General features: G+C 41.1%; 1 protein-coding gene and 1 long non-coding RNA gene across 8 annotated transcripts in view; one reads left to right on the top strand and one right to left on the bottom strand.

The window, feature by feature from the left end:
* The window catches only part of LOC112133832 (uncharacterized), a 60,630-nt gene that overhangs the window by 34,441 nt on the left and 7,814 nt on the right, over positions 1-18,375 (bottom strand). The window lies entirely within an intron of this gene.
* Positions 1-18,375, top strand: part of MDN1 (midasin AAA ATPase 1) — a 187,150-nt gene that overhangs the window by 165,669 nt on the left and 3,106 nt on the right. For 4 of the 5 annotated variants that reach the window (XM_054557862.2, XM_054557859.2, XM_024248660.3 and 1 more), the window contains exons 86-100: positions 1,124-1,299; positions 1,835-1,987; positions 2,497-2,644; positions 5,156-5,463; positions 5,700-5,864; positions 7,273-7,374; positions 8,108-8,312; positions 9,737-9,907; positions 10,909-11,072; positions 11,765-11,854; positions 13,431-13,546; positions 14,086-14,260; positions 15,926-15,999; positions 16,109-16,223; positions 17,657-17,720. In XM_054557862.2, coding sequence (XP_054413837.2) covers positions 1,124-1,299; positions 1,835-1,987; positions 2,497-2,644; positions 5,156-5,463; positions 5,700-5,864; positions 7,273-7,374; positions 8,108-8,312; positions 9,737-9,907; positions 10,909-11,072; positions 11,765-11,854; positions 13,431-13,546; positions 14,086-14,260; positions 15,926-15,999; positions 16,109-16,223; positions 17,657-17,720 — 2,226 coding nt within the window. The remainder of the gene's footprint in view (positions 1-1,123; positions 1,300-1,834; positions 1,988-2,496; positions 2,645-5,155; positions 5,464-5,699; positions 5,865-7,272; positions 7,375-8,107; positions 8,313-9,736; positions 9,908-10,908; positions 11,073-11,764; positions 11,855-13,430; positions 13,547-14,085; positions 14,261-15,925; positions 16,000-16,108; positions 16,224-17,656; positions 17,721-18,375) is intronic. The other variant, XM_054557860.2, reaches the window with a different exon arrangement.

The following is an 18,375-nucleotide window of genomic DNA, read 5'->3' as shown; positions in this document are numbered from 1 at the left end:
GAAAAGAAATAGATCCCCCCTCAGGCCTACCAGCCATAGCACTTAATAAATAGTGGTATATTTCTTTCCATTTATTGCATGTATACACACACAGAGACCACATACCATTCTGTAGTCTGCTTTTTTCTCTTTCTTTTTTGTTTTTTAAGACGGAGTCTCGCTCTGTCCCCCAGACTGGAGTGCAGTGGCGCAATCTTGGCTCACTGCAAGCTCTACCTCTCGGGTTCACGCCATTCTCTTGCCTCAGCGTCCTGAGTAGCTGGGACTACAGGCGCCCGCCACCACGCCCAGCTGATTTTTTTTTTTTTTTGTATTTTTAGTAGAGACGGGGTTTCACCATGTTAGCCAGGATGGTCTCGATCTCCTGACATCATTATCCGCCCACCTCAGCCTCCCAAAGTGGTGGGATTACAGGCGTGAGCCACCGCGCTAGGCCTGCTTTTTTCATTTAACATCTTATGAACATTCTCCCTGTCATTAAAAATTATTTGAGAATTTGATTTTTTAAAGTACATCATCATCTGTCATATGTTTGTACCATAATTCAGCTCTTGCCCCAAATTTCTGTCCAATTGGAGATAATTATCTTACTCTAAAATGAATATCTTGCAGAAATGAAAGTTGACCTTAGTGGCAGTTGGCCTAAGGCACATAGGATATGACCTTTTGCAAAGTAGACCCTGTGCAAAGACAAATGAAGACAATTCTGATTGAGACCTGATTTTACGTGTTGGAAAAAATCATAGCAGTATATTGAAGATGGGGAGGACCCATGGAAACCATCTAGTCCAACCCCATCATTTCAGACACATAACTCAGGTTGCTGAGTCCCATAATGGCCATTCCCCCAGCACCAAAACCAGACATCCTCATAGGTATTTCCTTACTTTTTTTACCATCTGTTCACACATTATAGACTTCCTTGTACCTCTACTTTGCAAAACACAGTAAGACTATGTCAGTAGATCTAAAGGCATCTGCCTGTAGGGTGTGTTCTGTAGAAAAAGGCAATAAATCTCAGGTGGGGCCCTTGCCAGGGAAGCGGGTCCACACCTCTCTTACATACACAGGACTGGGTCAGTTTGGAGATCTGCCTAACTAAGCTCAGTGCCTTCCCTTTCAGAAGAGGATGATGAGAAATCAGATAGCGAGGGCGGAGACCTGGATAAACACATGGGCGATCTCAATGGTGAGGAAGCTGACAAACTAGATGAGAGGCTTTGGGGTGATGACGATGAGGAGGAAGATGAGGAGGAAGAAGACAATAAAACTGAAGAAACAGGACCAGGAATGGATGAGGTAATTAAAAGATTTCCCCCCCTCCCAAACAAGCTGAGAGGAGGTAATCTGCCTACCACCTACCATTCTCTGTCATTTACTTCTCTTTTTCTGTATTTGTTTTGTTCTCTTTTTCTTTTTTCTATCCTATCTTATTGATTACATTCAGAGCTAAGAGTAGCTTGACCTGAGTCATCCCATGTGTTATGGAGGAGGATGAACAAGACCCTGTGCAGATGTTCTAAGCTGATTCTCTTATAGGCCACTGAATTTTTCCAGCTCCCAGCTTGGGAGAACTCCAGGGCTGAGTGTAACAGTGCAACAGCCCAGGGTGATGCAATGAATTATCGAAGTCACCCCACCATTCACACACCTAATAATATTGCTGCTGTCATGGAGACCTGCACTGTTTTCTCTAGGTCATGGATGGCACTTCATCAGCCATCCATGGAATAGGTCCAATGGGCAGAAATTATGCATGTCTAAAAGTCAACCCATGCAGAAGCAGTTTCTTGGATTGAGTGTGATGATTGTTTTTTCTTCCTCTGACATTTAGGAAGATTCTGAACTTGTTGCTAAAGATGACAACTTGGATAATGGCAATTCAAACAAAGATAAAAGCCAGCAAGATAAGAAGGAAGAAAAGGAAGAAGCAGAAGCTGATGATGGTGGACAAGGTGAAGACAAAATTAATGAACAAATAGATGAGGTAATGAAGATTTGAAACTGATCTGCTCTCTTGACTCAAGGCCAGGGCTCTTGAACTGTATAGTTCTCAAGGTGTCTCAAGACATTTTTTTCCCCTATTCGTTGACTACTCTCCCATTACCTCATAAAAGAATATGCAGCAGAGGCTCTTAACAGGACATAAAATATATAACTGTTGGTTCCTGACAGGGTAGTCCACATGTTGTCTGGGCTCATGCTATAGATCAGAAGCTAAAATCTTTGCGCCCTTCTTTATTTCTTCTTGTAAGTTTCTTTGAGATTAAGTAACATAGCACCACTTGTCCTTGGATAACCTGCACAGAAAGTGAAATCTGAGATTCCAACATGAAAGATCTAAATATAAAATACTAATGTGTGCAGATAATTTTAGGGAATAGATATTGTATTCTCTCACAGTGTAAATACTTAGAGCTGATTTTATGGGAATTCTACTTTTTAAAAAAAGATTTGTATTTTTATTTTACCCCTGTTGTCTCCATTGTCCCAAAGAGGGAATATGATGAAAATGAGGTGGACCCTTACCATGGCAATCAGGAAAAGGTGCCAGAACCCGAGGCCTTGGACCTTCCAGATGACTTGAACTTCGACAGTGATGACAAGAATGGTGGTGAGGACACCGACAATGAAGAAGGAGAAGGTGCGTCTTTCAGAAACAAAGAGACCAGTTAGAACTCACTAATGAACAGTAACTGATTTCTCTTTTGAGAGCTAGTTCAGTGTCATGGTCAGGTGATAAATCACGTTTGGTAGGCTCAATCCCAGTTTGAGAAAATGGTTTGCCTTTCCTTTGTAGTATTTCTCATGTGATTATCCCTACAGCTTGTCAACCAGCAGGTATTTCTGAAACTACTGTCACGTCCTATTCTCGCTTCTGGCACTGCTATGCCCTGGTGGTGCTTCACACACAGCACTGTCTCTTCACAGCCATTACTATGTATCCCATCTCATGGGATGGTGTAAACGCTGTGCAGTCTGGGTATACCAAGCTGTCGTGGAGTCCAGTTATAGCTTTTTTAGGGAAATAATGGTTTCAGTTATTGATTGTCACGTGTAGTGAGGAATGAGACTAAATAACCCAAGAGAAATCACATGGCATATGACAGTATGTCATGCCTTTGTCGTCCATTTTTCAACTCTAGTGAGTCCTTTAGGGAGTGTTATCTGGTATTAGTTGAAAGCATTGTGTTGGAGGTGCCCCTGTAACAGAGGGCCCCATTCCTGCTGCTGCTTAATCAGACAGAAAGATGTGAGCTGGCCTCGCTGATAAATGAGTCAGTTACATAGTTATAAAATCTATTTTTAAAAATGTATATGTATATTTTTATAATGCTGTATTAGAACAAAAATAGCAAGTTACAAAGGAATAAATAAGAGGTGCCATTTATGTAAAAATTAATTTTGGAATCTAGTTGCAAACAAAGTCAATAACCAAGAAAGCGTAAAATTAAGAAAATTAAAATCCACTGAGAATGTAATACGCTATCTGCTTTTAAATAGCCAGACTTATTTTGTAACTAAGGAACAATTATTTAAAATTGTTTGCTAATTAAATAATAGATACTGGAAAAAAAAAAAAAAAACCAATAGGCTGGTCGCAGAGGCTTATGCCTGTAATCCCAACACTTTGGGAAGCCACGGTGGGAGAATCACTTGAGCTCAGAGTTTGAGACCAGCCTGAACAACATAGTGAGACCCTGTCTCTACCAAAGAAAAAAAATTAGTTGGGCATTATGGCACACACCTGTAGTCCCAGCTCCTCAGGAGCTGAGGCGAGAGAATTGCTTGAGCCCAGGTGGTTGAGGCTGCAGTAGGCCATGATCTCGCCACTGCACTCCAGCTTGGGTGACAGAACGAGACTCTGTCTCTAAAAAATTAAAAAATTAGCCAGGCGCGGTGGTTCATGTCTATAATCCCAGCACTTTGGGAGGCTGAGGCGGGCGGATCACCTGAGGTCGGGAGTTCAAGACTAGCCTGACCAACATGGAGAAACCCTGTCTCTACTAAAAATACAAAATTAGCCGGGTGTAGTGGCGTATGCCTATAATCCTGGCTACTTGGGAGGTTGAAGCAGGAGAATCGCTTGAACCCAGGAGGCAGAGGTTGCAGTGAGCCGAGATGGCACCGCTGCATGCCAGCCTGCGCGACAAGAGCGACTCCATCTCAAAAAAATAAAAAAAAAAATAAGTTATTTTAAGAATTTGCTAATAACTGATTTTTGAAGTGTCCAAAGTATAGAAAAGCTCTTTTGATAAAACTTTTCCAAAATAAGAGTGTTTCTATTTCAGTGTGAGTTGTATTTTCTGTATATGATCATGACATCCACCAATTATTCACAATGATAATTGAGCATTAAGCTGTCATTTCCTATTGTTGGCCTAAAATTTTCCTGTTGTGTTTTTTTGTTTGTTTGTTTGTTTATGGGGTTTTTTTGGGGTGGATTAGCTATTATTTTTTAATGAAATGTGCCATTAAAACAACTGTATGTATGAGTATGGTTTAAAACAAGGGTGGGCAAACATTTTCTATAAAGTGTCAGATATTAAATATTTTAGGCTTTGCAGACCATAAGCTCTCGATTGCAAACACTCAGTTCTGCTGTTGTAGAATGAAAGCAGCTATAGGCAGTACAAAATGGATGGGGTAAACACAGAATATATGTTGCTGTGTTCCAGTAAAAACTTTACTTTTTTTTGGAGACAGGGTCTTGCCCTCTCACCCAGGCTGGAGTACTGGGGCATAACCATAGTTCACTGCAGCCTTGACCTCCTGGGCTCAAGTGATCCTCCTGCCTCGGCCTGCTGAGTAGCCGAGACCATAGGTGTATGCCGCCTTGCTTGGCTAATTTTTTATTTTTTGTAAAAGATGGGGTCTCACTATGATGCATGCCCAGGCTGGTCTTGAACTCAAGTGATCCTTGTGTCTCAGCCTCCCAAAGTGTTGGGATGATAGGCATGTGCCACAGTGCCCAGCCAGTAGAACTTTCTTCATAGAAACATGTGGAGGCCAGATTTGGCCTGTGGGTCACAATTTGCCACTCGCTGGTTTAGAGAATTGTAATAAGACAAAACTTGCATAACTAGCTCCCAGCTTAAGAAATCATGTACGTTTAAGAAATTCTGCACTCCTCCTTTTTGTTGTATCTATACAGAAGATAATCCTTTGGAGATAAAAGAAAAACCAGAAGAAGCAGGTCATGAAGCTGAGGAAAGAGGAGAGACCGAGACTGACCAGAACGAAAGTCAGAGTCCACAGGAGCCTGAGGAAGGCCCCAGTGAAGATGACAAGACAGAAGGGGAAGAGGAAATGGACACAGGAGCTGATGACCAAGATGGAGATGCTGCTCAGCATCCTGAAGAACACTCCGAGGAACAGCAGCAGTCTCTGGAGGAAAAAGACAAGGAAGCCGATGAAGAAGGTGGAGACAATGGCCCTGCTGACCAAGGTTTCCAGCCCCAGGTATCATGAGATGTCTGGCTTTTTATGTTAAAAATAGTGAGGAAGAGGAGAAGTCACCTTATTCCCATCAGAATCCCTTTTAGGATACTCCTCCATCAACATGTGGCACTTCCGAGGAGTTCTAGGTTTCTGTTTTAAGACCCTCGGTGAGGAGTGGGGAAGCCTGCTTGTTGCAAGGTCTCCCACCTTATGCTGTTCCCCCAGAGCATTTAATGCTGTGTTTGATTTCTCTGCAGAAGCATGAAGAAGAATGGGAGGACTCTGATACAGAGGAGCAGGTGCCAGAGGCTTTGGAGAGGAAGGAGCACGCCTCCTGTGGGCAGACTGGTGTGGAGAACATGCAGAGCACACAGGCCATGGAGCTGGCTGGGGACGCACCTGAGAAGGAGCAGGGGAAAGAGGTGATCAGTGGTTTCACTGCAGCCGCCAGCTGCCTCTTAGTAGGGTCTCTTCTCCCTGTCTGACATCACATTCTGTGTAGCATTAGTTGGTTTATGTTTGGTTATTTTGTTGTTTGTTTTGTTGTTGACATCTAACAGACCACATCTGATTCTTTAAGCAACGTGTGACTGAACAGTTATTTTTTTAAAGACAGGGATACATTCTGAAAAATGCCTTATTCAGCAATTTTGTCATTGTGCAAACACCATAGAGTGTACTTACACAAACCTCGATGGTAGAGCCAATTGCCCTTAGGCTGCAAACCTGTACAGTGTGTTACTGTACTGAATACTGCAGGCAGTTGTAACACAATGTAAGTATTTGTGAATCTAAACATGGAAAAGATATAGTAAAAACGTGTTATTATCTTACAGGACCACCAGTGCACATGCAGTCTTTCCTTGACTGAAACGTTGTTGTGTCGTGCATGACTGATACTTATTTTTATATGCCTCCCAGGACAAACCCCAGAGTATCGGCTGTATTTAAGTGGTGTACATAATAAGAAAAAGTTGTTAGACTGGTAGCTGTAGATGGGAGAATCAGGTTCGTGTTGTTTTTCAGAAAGCTCTCCAGGAAGGAAACATGGAATTTCGACTTCAGGCAATGTATACCTTTAACGGTGTTTTGCTTTTCCTTGCTCATCATCAGGTTTCTAAACGTTTAATTTAAAAAGCAAATAAGTTTTTCATTCTTTGATCTGGTGGTGATGTGTTCTGATATGGCCACAATTCAGGTTGCCGGGTGCTATGGAAAGAACATGGAATGTCTACACAGGACCTGCTGGTTACAGTGGTGATTCTGGACAACTTTAGTCTCTTTGAGTCCTAGTTCTTACTGACAATAACAACCATTTATATTGCTTATACCGTATGACTACCACCACCACAAATATTCATTGAGCACCCATTAGGTGCTAAGCATTTTCATTACTTCAGAAAGTCCTCACTATGTCCCCATGAGATAGATGATATTGTACTATTTTCTTCATTGTATATTTGAGAAAAATAAGCCTCAGTAAAGTTAAATGATAACCTCAAGTGTACATAGCTGGTTGATGATGAAGGCTGGTTTCTAGTTGAGGTCTGTCCTGTCTTTGGAGTGAGACATAATACTCCTGCAAAGAACTAAGCAGCCTTACAAAGACCCCTGAGAGGGTAACATAAGGTCTGTACCTAGACACTCCTGTTTCTGCCTGTAGGCCAGGCCTTAGTTACAGTGAGTTCCAGAGCAGGCAGGTAGGCGGGAGTGATTATATGACTGAGAATAAAGGACAGCAGTGAGAGAAGTTGTATTCAACGCAGCACAGTAACCAGGGACTTGTAATAGCTTCTTTCACCTCATTCTTTTGTGGCTTGGATTTCCTAGGAACACGGAAGTGGAGCTGCAGATGCAAACCAGGCAGAAGGCCATGAATCGAATTTCATTGCCCAGTTGGCCTCCCAGAAGCACACCAGGAAAAACACACAGGTTTCTATCACTCCTCAGCTAAACTTAGGTGAAGACAGCATGTAGAAAAAGATGTTCCAAACGTAGTGCTTTAAAAAAAAAAAAAAGCTATACTCCTTTTTTTTTTTTTTTTTTGTCACATCAGATATGATAGCAGCCTTGGTGAGCAGACCAGGACCATGGGGGTTTACCCAGTGGGATCCCGTCACTGGGCTTCTTCCCTGCCTGTGTCTCTCCCCGACCCCTGATTCCGGCCACGAAGTCTTAAGAGCCGAGTGCTGTGTGCGGCTGCCCAGCACAAACCGTCTCACTCTTTTCATTATCCATAGGCTTTTGCTTTTTTAACAGTAAGTTTTTTAAGTAGGGTATAGTTTATGCACGTGATGCAAAATTAGTGTACAAACCAGTCTCCTAAAAAGCCTACATCCTATTCCTGTCCCCAAGGGACCCTCCTCAGAGCAAATTGATGTTACCAGTTCTTTCTTCTTTTGGAGATATTTTCTGCATATATGACATATATGGATGTGTGAAAGTGTGTTTCTTTGCCTTCATTTTAGATATAAAAGTATATCATAGAGATTGTTATATATAAGTATATAGAGTCCCAGTTCTTTTTAATAGCTGTATTGAATTCCATTCTTGTATGGCTACACCTGATTTACTTATCCTGTCCCCTATAGATGGATATTATGTTTACTTTGAGTCCTTTTGTCATGACAGGCAAGGCTCTGATGAATTTCCTTGTATTTCTCAGAGTTTTAAGAGGAAACCGGGGCAGGCTGACAATGAACGTTCCATGGGTGATCACAATGAGCGTGTGCACAAGAGGCTGAGGACTGTGGATACGGACAGCCATGCCGAGCAGGGGCCAGCTCAGCAGCCCCAGGCCCAGGTGGAGGATGCAGATGCATTTGAGCACATTAAACAAGGCAGTGACACGTACGACGCACAGACCTATGGTATGGTCCTAGGAAAGCTGCTGCCTTTGCCCACTGAGCTCTCTATGAGAGCTTGTGCTGTGTGACCTATAATAATGATACGTATTTGTGGGGTACAGTGTGAGGTTTTGATACATGTATACGTTTAATGATCAAGTCAAGTCAGCTGTGCCTGGCAGCTGATCGTACACATTTATATCAGGGGAGAGAGGAAATGGCTTTGTAAACATAAGAAATGTGCAGAAATACAGTTTGTTTTTGGTACAAAGGTATCTGTAACCAAGTGAAGATGGTTAAGATTTCTTGGTTTAGTATAAACCCTTTAAATATCCTTAAATATAATAGTTAAAAATAACAGTTGGCCACATCCAAACCCCAATATCAGGGTTTCTTAGTACTGGACATTTCTTTCTTCTTAGTCACCTCTGGATAGGTCCCTGCACTGACAGGAGCTATGAATTTGAAATATGTGTTTTCTCCGTAAGTGCAAAAGGGAGGAAAAATGTCTCAGCATGAGGTCATTGGTCAGTCTCCCCTTCTGGTTCTCTTGGTGACTTCAGTTTCATTCCTAATATGTAAACTTATATTGAGAATAATCTACCATTTAGGATGGTAAAAAAAGGACTGCTCTACATTGGATTACATTTTTGTCTCCTTGATCCCACTTAAAAAAAAAAATAGAGCAGTAGCTACCATGTATTGAGCTTTTGCTTTGTGCCAAAAAACTTTTCTGAGCCTTTGCTGCATGATCATAAACTTCCTCAGGTAATCCTATGAGCTAGAGCCTCTCTGTTGTATAGGTAAGTACACTGAGGCCAGGTGGTTTAAGAACTCACTCACGCAAGATCACAATGCTGGGATTCCTAGTCATCTTTCTGTGCCTTGTCTTCTACTACTTTTTATTATTTTTAATTGACCTATAATAATGATACGTATTTGTGGGGTACAGTGTGAGGTTTTGATACATGTATACAATGTTTAATGATCAAGTCAAGATAATTAGGTTATCTACCACCTCAAACATTTATCATTTCTTTGTGTTGGGAACATTCAAATCTGCTCTTCTAGTCATTTGAAAATATATAATAAATTATTGTTAGAGTCACCCTATAGCCCAGTTAAACACCCTATTTTGTCAAATGCTCAGGAGCATTTGACTGTGTACTTTTGAGTTCATACTGTAGGGCGGAAGGCAGCCAGTGTCACATGTATAGTTACATTATATCCTCATAATTTCTGTAGGGGGTAGGGAATAGGCAGTTCATTATGTCAGTAGGTCAATAGGAAATCTTGGGCACAGACAAGTCTCCAAGCCACATAGCTGGTCAGTGGCACAACTTGGCATCAGTAGCATTTTGGAAGCTAGAATGACAGAAACCATACACACTTATTTTGTTCTGCAAAGACCTAGGATTTTTATGTGTGGGTGTGTGCTTTGTTGACAGATGTGGCCAGCAAAGAACAGCAACAGTCTGCAAAAGACTCTGGCAAAGATCAGGAAAAGGAGGAGATAGAGGACACCCTCATGGACACAGAGGAGCAGGAGGAGCTCAAAGCAGCAGACGTGGAGCAGCTGAAGGCAGAGGAAATCAAGTCGGGCACCACAGCACCCTTGGGTGAGTCCTGCTAGTGAACAAACCCTTCCCAGGCTCTCTGACTTGAAGTAGTCAGTTCTCTCTCACTGTAATCTAGTCTGGTGTTCAGTTCCATGTCCTAATCCATGGCTTAGATGAACAAATTGCCTGTAATAATTTCACTATATTTTGTTTGGGACCAGAAAACAAAAATATGGACGGGTGGGTGTTGCAGGACACCATCCTTTAAGGAGTCCCCTAAAACTTGAATTTCTGGCAAAATCTCATCAGTTTTTAAAAAATATGTAGAAGAAACCAGAATAGTACACTTACTGCAGCTATGATGAGGTATAGTATTAGAGAAATGATATTTTCAATTATATAAAAGTATACGCTATTAGCATAAAATGCAGTAAAATATTAAAAGAAATAGAATGAGGAGTTTCCCTTTCATAGCTAACCAAGTTCTATTACTTGGAAAAAAAATAACTTTATCAGCAATGGAATAAATGCAAATTCAAAAGAACTTGCCAAATTCAAAGGTTTTTTCTTCTGCTTAGTTCCTGTCCTCTCAGGAGTGTTAGAACTATTAGAACGGTTGACTACCCTATGTGACAATCCAGGCTTTGCCTCTTCACCTGACAAGTTGAAGCAAATTATTGATCTTTTCTTTGCCTCAGTTTCCTCATCTGTAAAATGGAATTGTGGCTTTTAGTTTTTATTTCTGTCAAAGTTTTACATGCATATAGTTTCAAGAATCATACAGTTTTACAAGGCTTCTTAGGACAACCCAAAATTTCCCCTATTTCCCTTTCCAAGAACATCTGCCTTCAACATCAGGTGAGGAGGAGGGGAGTTTAGAGAGTAAGGGTTGGCAATGAGTGTCTCAGAGAGAAAGAACCTCTGAAATCAACATGTGGAAATGTGTTGGAGAGTGAATGAATGAAGTTTGATTAATTGTCAGGATTAACAGGCAATAGCAAAGGCTTGGTCAGTCATCAGGCTAATATTATAAGTAAAATTATGTCCTTAAATGAAAATAGGCTTTGATGAGATGGAAGTGGAGATCCAAACTGTTAAAACAGAGGAAGACCAAGACCCCAGAACAGACAAAGCTCATAAGGAGACAGAAAATGAGAAACCAGAAAGAAGCCAAGAGTCTACCATTCATACAGCTCATCAATTCCTCATGGATACGATCTTCCAGGTAGTAAAACTCACAAATTACTGCATTAATATAGTGTTAATAAATTAACAAAATAAAATTTTAAACTGGTTTTAAATCTTTGTCTTTAGAACTTTATGGAACATCTGGTTGTTGAGGGGTTTCATGTTCTTATTCAAAATTTTTAGGAATACTATTGGTATGATAGGTGTTCTTCAAGCACGTGATACTGTTCCAACAATTAATCACAGGGTCACAGTGCCCTGACCTGTCTTTGATGGTGGGTCTGGTCCTTGGCCTCTGGGACTCACATCCCACTTTTCTAACCATCCTTGTGTAAGGAACCTTCAGGACAATTAGGTTTGTGATGGTTAAGTAAAAAATCTTTGGCTTAGTGCCTGTATTTATGAAGAGCTATTTAATTGAGTTCTTGAGCTAAGAGTTTGACTTATTTGATTAATCAGATAACATTTTCATTATTGATGACTTAAGGGTGTTTGGGTTTTGTTTTGCTACAGTGGCTTTATAAATGTTAAAAGTTTTCTTTATCCATATTGTCCCTCTTTCCCTGGCATCTTCTCATTATGCCACTGTATTTGCTGAATTAAGTTTTGAATCTCAGGAGCATTTGACTATGTACTTTGAGTTCATACTGTAGGGCGGAAGACACCCAGTGATACTAAGTTGGTGATTCTAACCTGGGCCACCTCTTATCTATGGCTTTTTCTTCTTAGCCCTTTTTAAAAGATGTCAATGAGCTAAGACAGGAGCTGGAGAGACAGCTGGAAATGTGGCAGCCACGTGAATCTGGAAACCCAGAAGAAGTAAGTCACTGTTCACTGTTTTTTTCGTAAAATATCTTGACTTTTTTTTTGTTTGTTTAACATATAGCAAACTTAATAGGTTCTTAGCAATTACCTTAGTAAAAAGGACCAGGCATATGGAGAATATAATTACAATCCTAAAGCCTACATCTGTCCATCAGTTTCTGGCTGCTTTGCTGTTAGATCTATAGCTTAATTAAAATAGAAATTGGTGTGCTTAATTCCTTTAATTTCTGTTGCTGGCTTGGTAATGGATGTAATAGTTGTGACAGTGGTTGAAAAACTGGGCAAGAGTCTATGCTGTGCCATCCTGAGAAGAGGCCAGCTAGATCATTGCTGGCTGACTTAATGTGGTAGTGTGGATTAACCAGCAGTTTTATTTTTAATGACTATGCATCCTAAATTTACTGTATTATGTACACATTTCACTTTTATATCTATTGTCATAATCACTCCCACCACATATGTGTATTGAGTGCTCTGCCATAGTTGGCAGAAAAATCATGGGGCTTTGTGTTGAGTGTGTTGCTGGAGGGATTTGCCCTTAGCATTTTAACTTTTTTTCATTTTTTTGAGATGGAGTCTTGCTCTCTTGCCCCGGCTGGAGTGCAGTGGCGCAATCTTGGCTCACTGCAAGCTCCGCCTCCCGGGTTCAAGTGATTCTCGTGCCTCAGCCTCCCAAGTAGCTGGGATTACAGGCACTTGCCACCACGCCCGGCTAATTTTTTTGTATTTTAGTAGAGACGGGGTTTCACCATGTTGGCCAGGCTGGTCTCAAACTTCAGGTGATCCACCTGCCTTGGCCTCCCAAAGTGCTGAGATTACGGGCATGAACCACCATGTCCTGCCCACTTTTACTTTTGAAGCATGACTCTGAGAACCCACCAATAAGTAGCTGGATCTGCTGGTGCCAAAATTACCCATTCACATCTCCCTCCCCATATGAAGGGTACACGTTTTACTCTTTGGAGGTGACGTGAGTTAGGCATTGATTTGGTCATGAATTCCAATAATTAACTGCCTTGTTTCATTCTTTCTCACTTAGAAGTGTGTGTTAACGGGTTTGGTTGAAGGAGAGACATTTTTCTTTTCTTTTTTTTTTTTTTTGAGACAGAGTTTTGTTCTTGTTGCCCAGGCTGGAGTGGAATGGCATGATCTTGGCTCACCACAACCTCCACCTCCCGGGTTCAAGTGATTCTCCTGCCTCAGCCTCCCAAGTAGCTGGGATTACAGGTGCCCGCCCCCATGCCCAGCTAATTTTTTGTATTTTTAGTAGAGACAGGGTTTCACCATGTCAGCCAGGCTGGTCTCGAACTCCTGGTCTCAAGTGATCCACCTGCCTCGGCCTCCCGAAGTGCTGGGATTACCAGGCATTAGCCACCACCCCCAGCTGGAAGGAGAGACATTTTTAATCAAGTAAATTACATGGTAGCTTGCTGGGAGAAGATTTAAAGTGCTTCTGTTGAGAAGTTCATGCAGGTCATTTTCTACCACTTTGCTTAAAGCCTGCATCTTGCTAGAAGACTTGGTTGGCTCTGACATTCTGAGGGTAACTTACATTTTGTTGTTGTCACAGGAGAAGGTTGCAGCTGAGATGTGGCAGAGTTACCTGATCTTAACAACGCCTCTTTCACAACGGTTATGTGAAGAGCTTCGTCTCATATTAGAGCCTACCCAGGCAGCCAAGCTGAAGTAAGTCTTCCCCTCTGGAAGGCCTCACAGTGCCCTGAGAAGACGGCAGCTTCATTGATTCTGTTGAACGCAGCACCTAACCATTTATAGTGCCAGCTTCTAGGTTGCCGCTTCTGCCGTACAGGCACCAGTATGCTGTTCCTTACCCTGTTTTCCTATTATTATCTCTGCACAAATGTTTCTGGGTGTCTGTATTGATCACCTTGTTACATGTTGAGCTATTCACTTGCTATAGGTGTTACTCACCTAGATCTTTTCAAAGATGTCCAAAATCATTCATATTTAGTGCATTTTTTCCTAATTTTTAAAAATGTGTCTGGAAGGACCTAATTATTATTGCCACATACATGTCCAGTTTTTCTGACTAGAGGTCAAGAAGATCCTGGCACTTAGTCCTCAATTGACAGAAACACTTCATTGTGCCAGGTTCCTAGTTACTTGCTATTGGTTTTAAGGTATTATTGTGATTTTTGTCCTTAATAAAAATTCTCAGGAATTAAAAGTTGTTAACTAATTTTTGCCCCCCTTTGAATAAATAGAGGAGACTATCGAACTGGGAAACGACTGAACATACGGAAAGTCATTCCATACATTGCTAGTCAATTTCGGAAAGACAAGATTTGGCTTCGAAGGACCAAGCCCAGTAAACGCCAGTATCAGATTTGTTTGGCTATCGATGACTCTTCTAGTATGGTAGACAATCATACCAAGCAGGTAAGGAAGAGAAATGCAGTGGCAGTTTGATAGGAAATTAACATCAAGCCATGTTCCATGGGCCACCAAAATGCTTTAAATATGATATGGCTAAAACATTTTGAAATACCTGTTAGGCCTGTTTTGAGAATGTGATAACCGTCTTTGATAAGACCTAAGATTTAAAGAGTTCAAGAGGGCAATTTTAGGATGTCTCAGATGTGTTAGTTTCTTACTGTTGTAGGTCTTTTACATTGTTTTGTTTCTTGACCCTGCTATTTGTTCTTAACTGTCTAGCTGCTGAATAAGTAAATCTGATAGTGCTTATTTTGCAGAAAATGCAACAGTGTACTGTTAAAAAAAAAATCAAAGTTTTCAGATATTACTGCATAGTCTTAAATAGTTTAAGTATGTTTCTAGGATACATTTCTTTTATAGCTGAAATTATCCAGAGTTATTGTTCTATCAGTGCTAATATTAAGTTTAGGAGCCTGAATAGAATTATTTATACCACCATTACAGATGCCAAAGAGTGTTTGTTTTGGGCAGTGATGCTGTTATACAGCATGGGCTAATAAGCAACCTAAAATTTGTATGTTCTGCTGGAAAAAGTTAGTGTAGCCTCTGAACCTGGGTTCATATCCCAGCTCCATTTATTAACACATGACTTTAGGCAACTTATTTATTAGTTATCAGTTTCACCTTCTGAAAAGTGAGGAATATATATATTTACAAGCACACATAGAATAGTAATAACCTCACACTTGCAGAATTGTTATGAAGATTAAATGAAATAATAGATGTAGAACACTCATTTTGCTGCTGCTTTTGTCATATTGCAAATGGTAATGAAATTTTCTGATATAGTTCTACAGTCTGATCTGACTACATATATATGAATGGATTTTAAATTGGTTTTTAAAATTTGTTACCTGCAAGAGGTTACTCTTCATGTAGGTCCAAAAAAGAAGAAAGAAAAATTCATGGACCATATTTCTCAAGGTCACTTTTTTTTTTTTTTAAAGACAGGGTCTTGCTCTGTTGCTTAGGCTGGAGTGCAGTGGCACGATCATAGCTCACTGTGGCCTCAGTCTTCTGGGCTTAAGCAGTACAGTCCTCCCACTTCAGCCTCCTGAGTAGCTGGGACCATAGGTGTGTGTGCCCAGCTAAATTTTTTTTTTTTTTTTTTTTTTTTTCCTGAAGACAGGGTTACAGGGTTTCACTCTGTTATCCAGGTGGCTCACTGTAGCCTCCACTTTCCTGGGCTCAGGTGATCCTCCTACCTCAGCCTCCCAAGTAGCTGGGACCACAGATGTGGGGTCTTGCTGTGTTGCCTGGGCTACTCTTGAATTCCTGGACTCAAGTGATCCTCCCTCTTTGGTCTCCCAAAGTGCTGGGATTACATGTGGGAGCTACCACGCCTGGCCCTCAAGGTCCCTTTTTATTCGATGTCTACAGCAGACCATTCCTGTCAGTGTAATGGATTCTAGGTTTCAACATTTGTGGTACCAGGCCACCAAAGCCTCCAGGTTTGTTGTGACTATAGTAGCCTTACTGATGTTATTCCTCTACTTGCCGAACAAAAAAATAATGTTTTCTTTGGGAATCTTGATGCAAAAAATAGTTGAGAGGCCCTGGTTTAGAGGATATTCTGATTCCTAAAATCATTAACTTTCTAATTCACAGCTTGCATTTGAATCTTTGGCTGTGATTGGAAATGCTCTAACCCTCCTGGAAGTGGGTCAGATTGCAGTGTGTAGGTAAGGTTGCTTTGTAATTCCTTTGTGAAAACTTTTCACAACCTGTTTGGTTATTTTGATTACACAGCCAAAAAATAACTCCTGTTGTATTTGGTTTTCCTCCCCCAAGTTTTGGAGAATCTGTAAAGCTGTTACACCCATTTCATGAGCAGTTCAGTGATTACTCTGGGTCCCAGATTCTACGTCTCTGCAAATTCCAACAAAAGAAAACCAAGATTGCTCAGGTAAGAGGATGAAATAAAATGTCTTCTGCACAGTTGTTTTTAAACTGGTGTAGGTAGGAGGGAGAACATTTTTATTTTTGAGACAGGGCCTTGTTCTGTCACCCAGGCTAGAGTACAATGGCACCATCATAGCTCACTATAGCTTCAAACTCCTGGGCTCAAGCAGTCCTCCTGCCTCAGCCTCCCTAGTAGCTAGGACTACAGGCACATGCTACCATGTCTGGCTAATTTTTATTTTTTGTAGGGACAGGGTCTCACTTTGTCGCCCAGGCTGGTCTAAAATTCCTGGGTTCAAGTGATCCTCCCTTCTTGGCCTCCCGAAGTGTTGGGATTACCACCATGCTGGGCTGAGAACCCCCCTCCACCGCATACACTATTAGCACAGGGATAGTCCTAAACCTCAGCCTGTGTACCACTGGAATAGAAGCTTCCTTGGCATCCGTTATAAAACAAGATGTGACTCCTTTTTCTCAGTTCCTCAAAGATCACTTGACTTTGCATCATTGGTTTTCTAGCTCCCTACTTTTTTTTGAGTAGCTTGGAACATTCTGCAAAAAGAAACCCATCTCTCATACCCTTATCAGCTGGGCCAAGACCTATTTTTGTCCCTCATTAAGCTTAGAGAAGAAATGATATGAAATAAAGCCAGTGACTTACTCAGGAGAACAGAAGTTCAAAACAGAGCATGGGATCATATTTCTCCTGGGTCCTGCTCTGATTCAATTTGCTTTTTCTAGGCTGTCCTGGACATTTTGTATTTTCTTGCCTTGTCTTTTGCTCAGTTGTTTTCTGTTCTTGAAAGAAGACAGCTGTTTGGTTTATTTGAGGGAGTTATTGATTTCTTATGTCCCAGGGAAGCACTTCTTTTCCTTTGGGGTATCTTCCAGAACTCTAGTGGGTTATATGTTAGAGAAACGTCTCACCTGTGCTTGAGAATGCCTGTATCATCTAGGCATGGTGGCTTACACTTGTAATCCCAGCACTTTGGGAGGTTGAGGTGCGAGGATTGCTTGAGGCCAGGGGTTCAAAACCAGCCTTGTCAACATAGTGAGACCTCATTTCTACAAAAGACAAAAATAATTATCCAGGTGTGGTGGCACATACCTGTAGTGCTAGTTACTTGGCGGCAGACTGAGGCAGAGCCCAGGAATTGAGGCTGCAGTGAGATGAGATCGTGCCAGTACACTCCAGCCTGGGTGACACAGTGAGACCCTATCTCAAAAAATAATAATTAAAAAAAAAAAAGAACATCTGTATCCAAGGATCCTCCTTTTTTAACTACATATGGCCAGAAAGGACAGTTAGTTGATGGTCTATAAACCTGAGGTGGTTATCTGATAATCACTTCAGTGTCAGAAATACTATCAGTCTCTTTGACAATGAGAAGAGCATTTACATAGTTTTCTAATTGTCTATTTCTGGTTCTGGTTTAGTTTCTAGAGTCTGTTGCCAACATGTTTGCAGCCGCTCAGCAGCTCTCACAGAACATCAGTTCAGGTGAGCTGCATGCCTTCCTCTTCATTACAAAATGCTTTCTTGTATTCTATAATTCCCAAGCTGCTTGTTTCAGCTCAGTGTCCCCGTCACTGTGTTTTAACAGGTATGCTCCAAAGGAAAAGACATAAATTGATGGAGCTGATTTTTACTTATTTATTCATTCATTTAGAAATTTTTGTTGAACCTGTACTCATGAGGCTTATAATCAATGGGGGATCTAGACACTAACTAGTATATACTTATTTGAGTTCAGATTTGTAAGAGAAAGGAGCAAGGTGTGTGTGGAATTAAATATAAAAGCTACAATTGACCCTTGAATACCACAGGTTTGTCTGTACTGATCAGGTCTACTTACACATGGAGTTTTTCCAACCAAAAGTGGATTGAAAATTCAGCATTTGAGGGATGCAAAACCTGAGTATATGGAGGGCCAACTTTTCATGTATGCGGGTTCTCCAGGGCCATCTCTGGACTTGAATATGTGTGTATTCTGGTATACTGGGGGTGAGGGGGTGTGTGTCTTGAAACCAGTCCCCTTCGAGTACTGTATTCTCTAATATTTTAATAACAGAGGAAAGTAGAGAAGGACATAATATAAAAACCAGCTAATCCAACCACATTTACTTTGGGGGCTTGAAACATGCCAGTTATTTAG

Source organism: Pongo abelii, chromosome 5, assembly GCF_028885655.2.
Source record: "Pongo abelii isolate AG06213 chromosome 5, NHGRI_mPonAbe1-v2.0_pri, whole genome shotgun sequence".
NCBI lineage: Eukaryota > Metazoa > Chordata > Mammalia > Primates > Hominidae > Pongo > Pongo abelii.
This window is presented reverse-complemented; position numbering and strand designations above follow the sequence as displayed.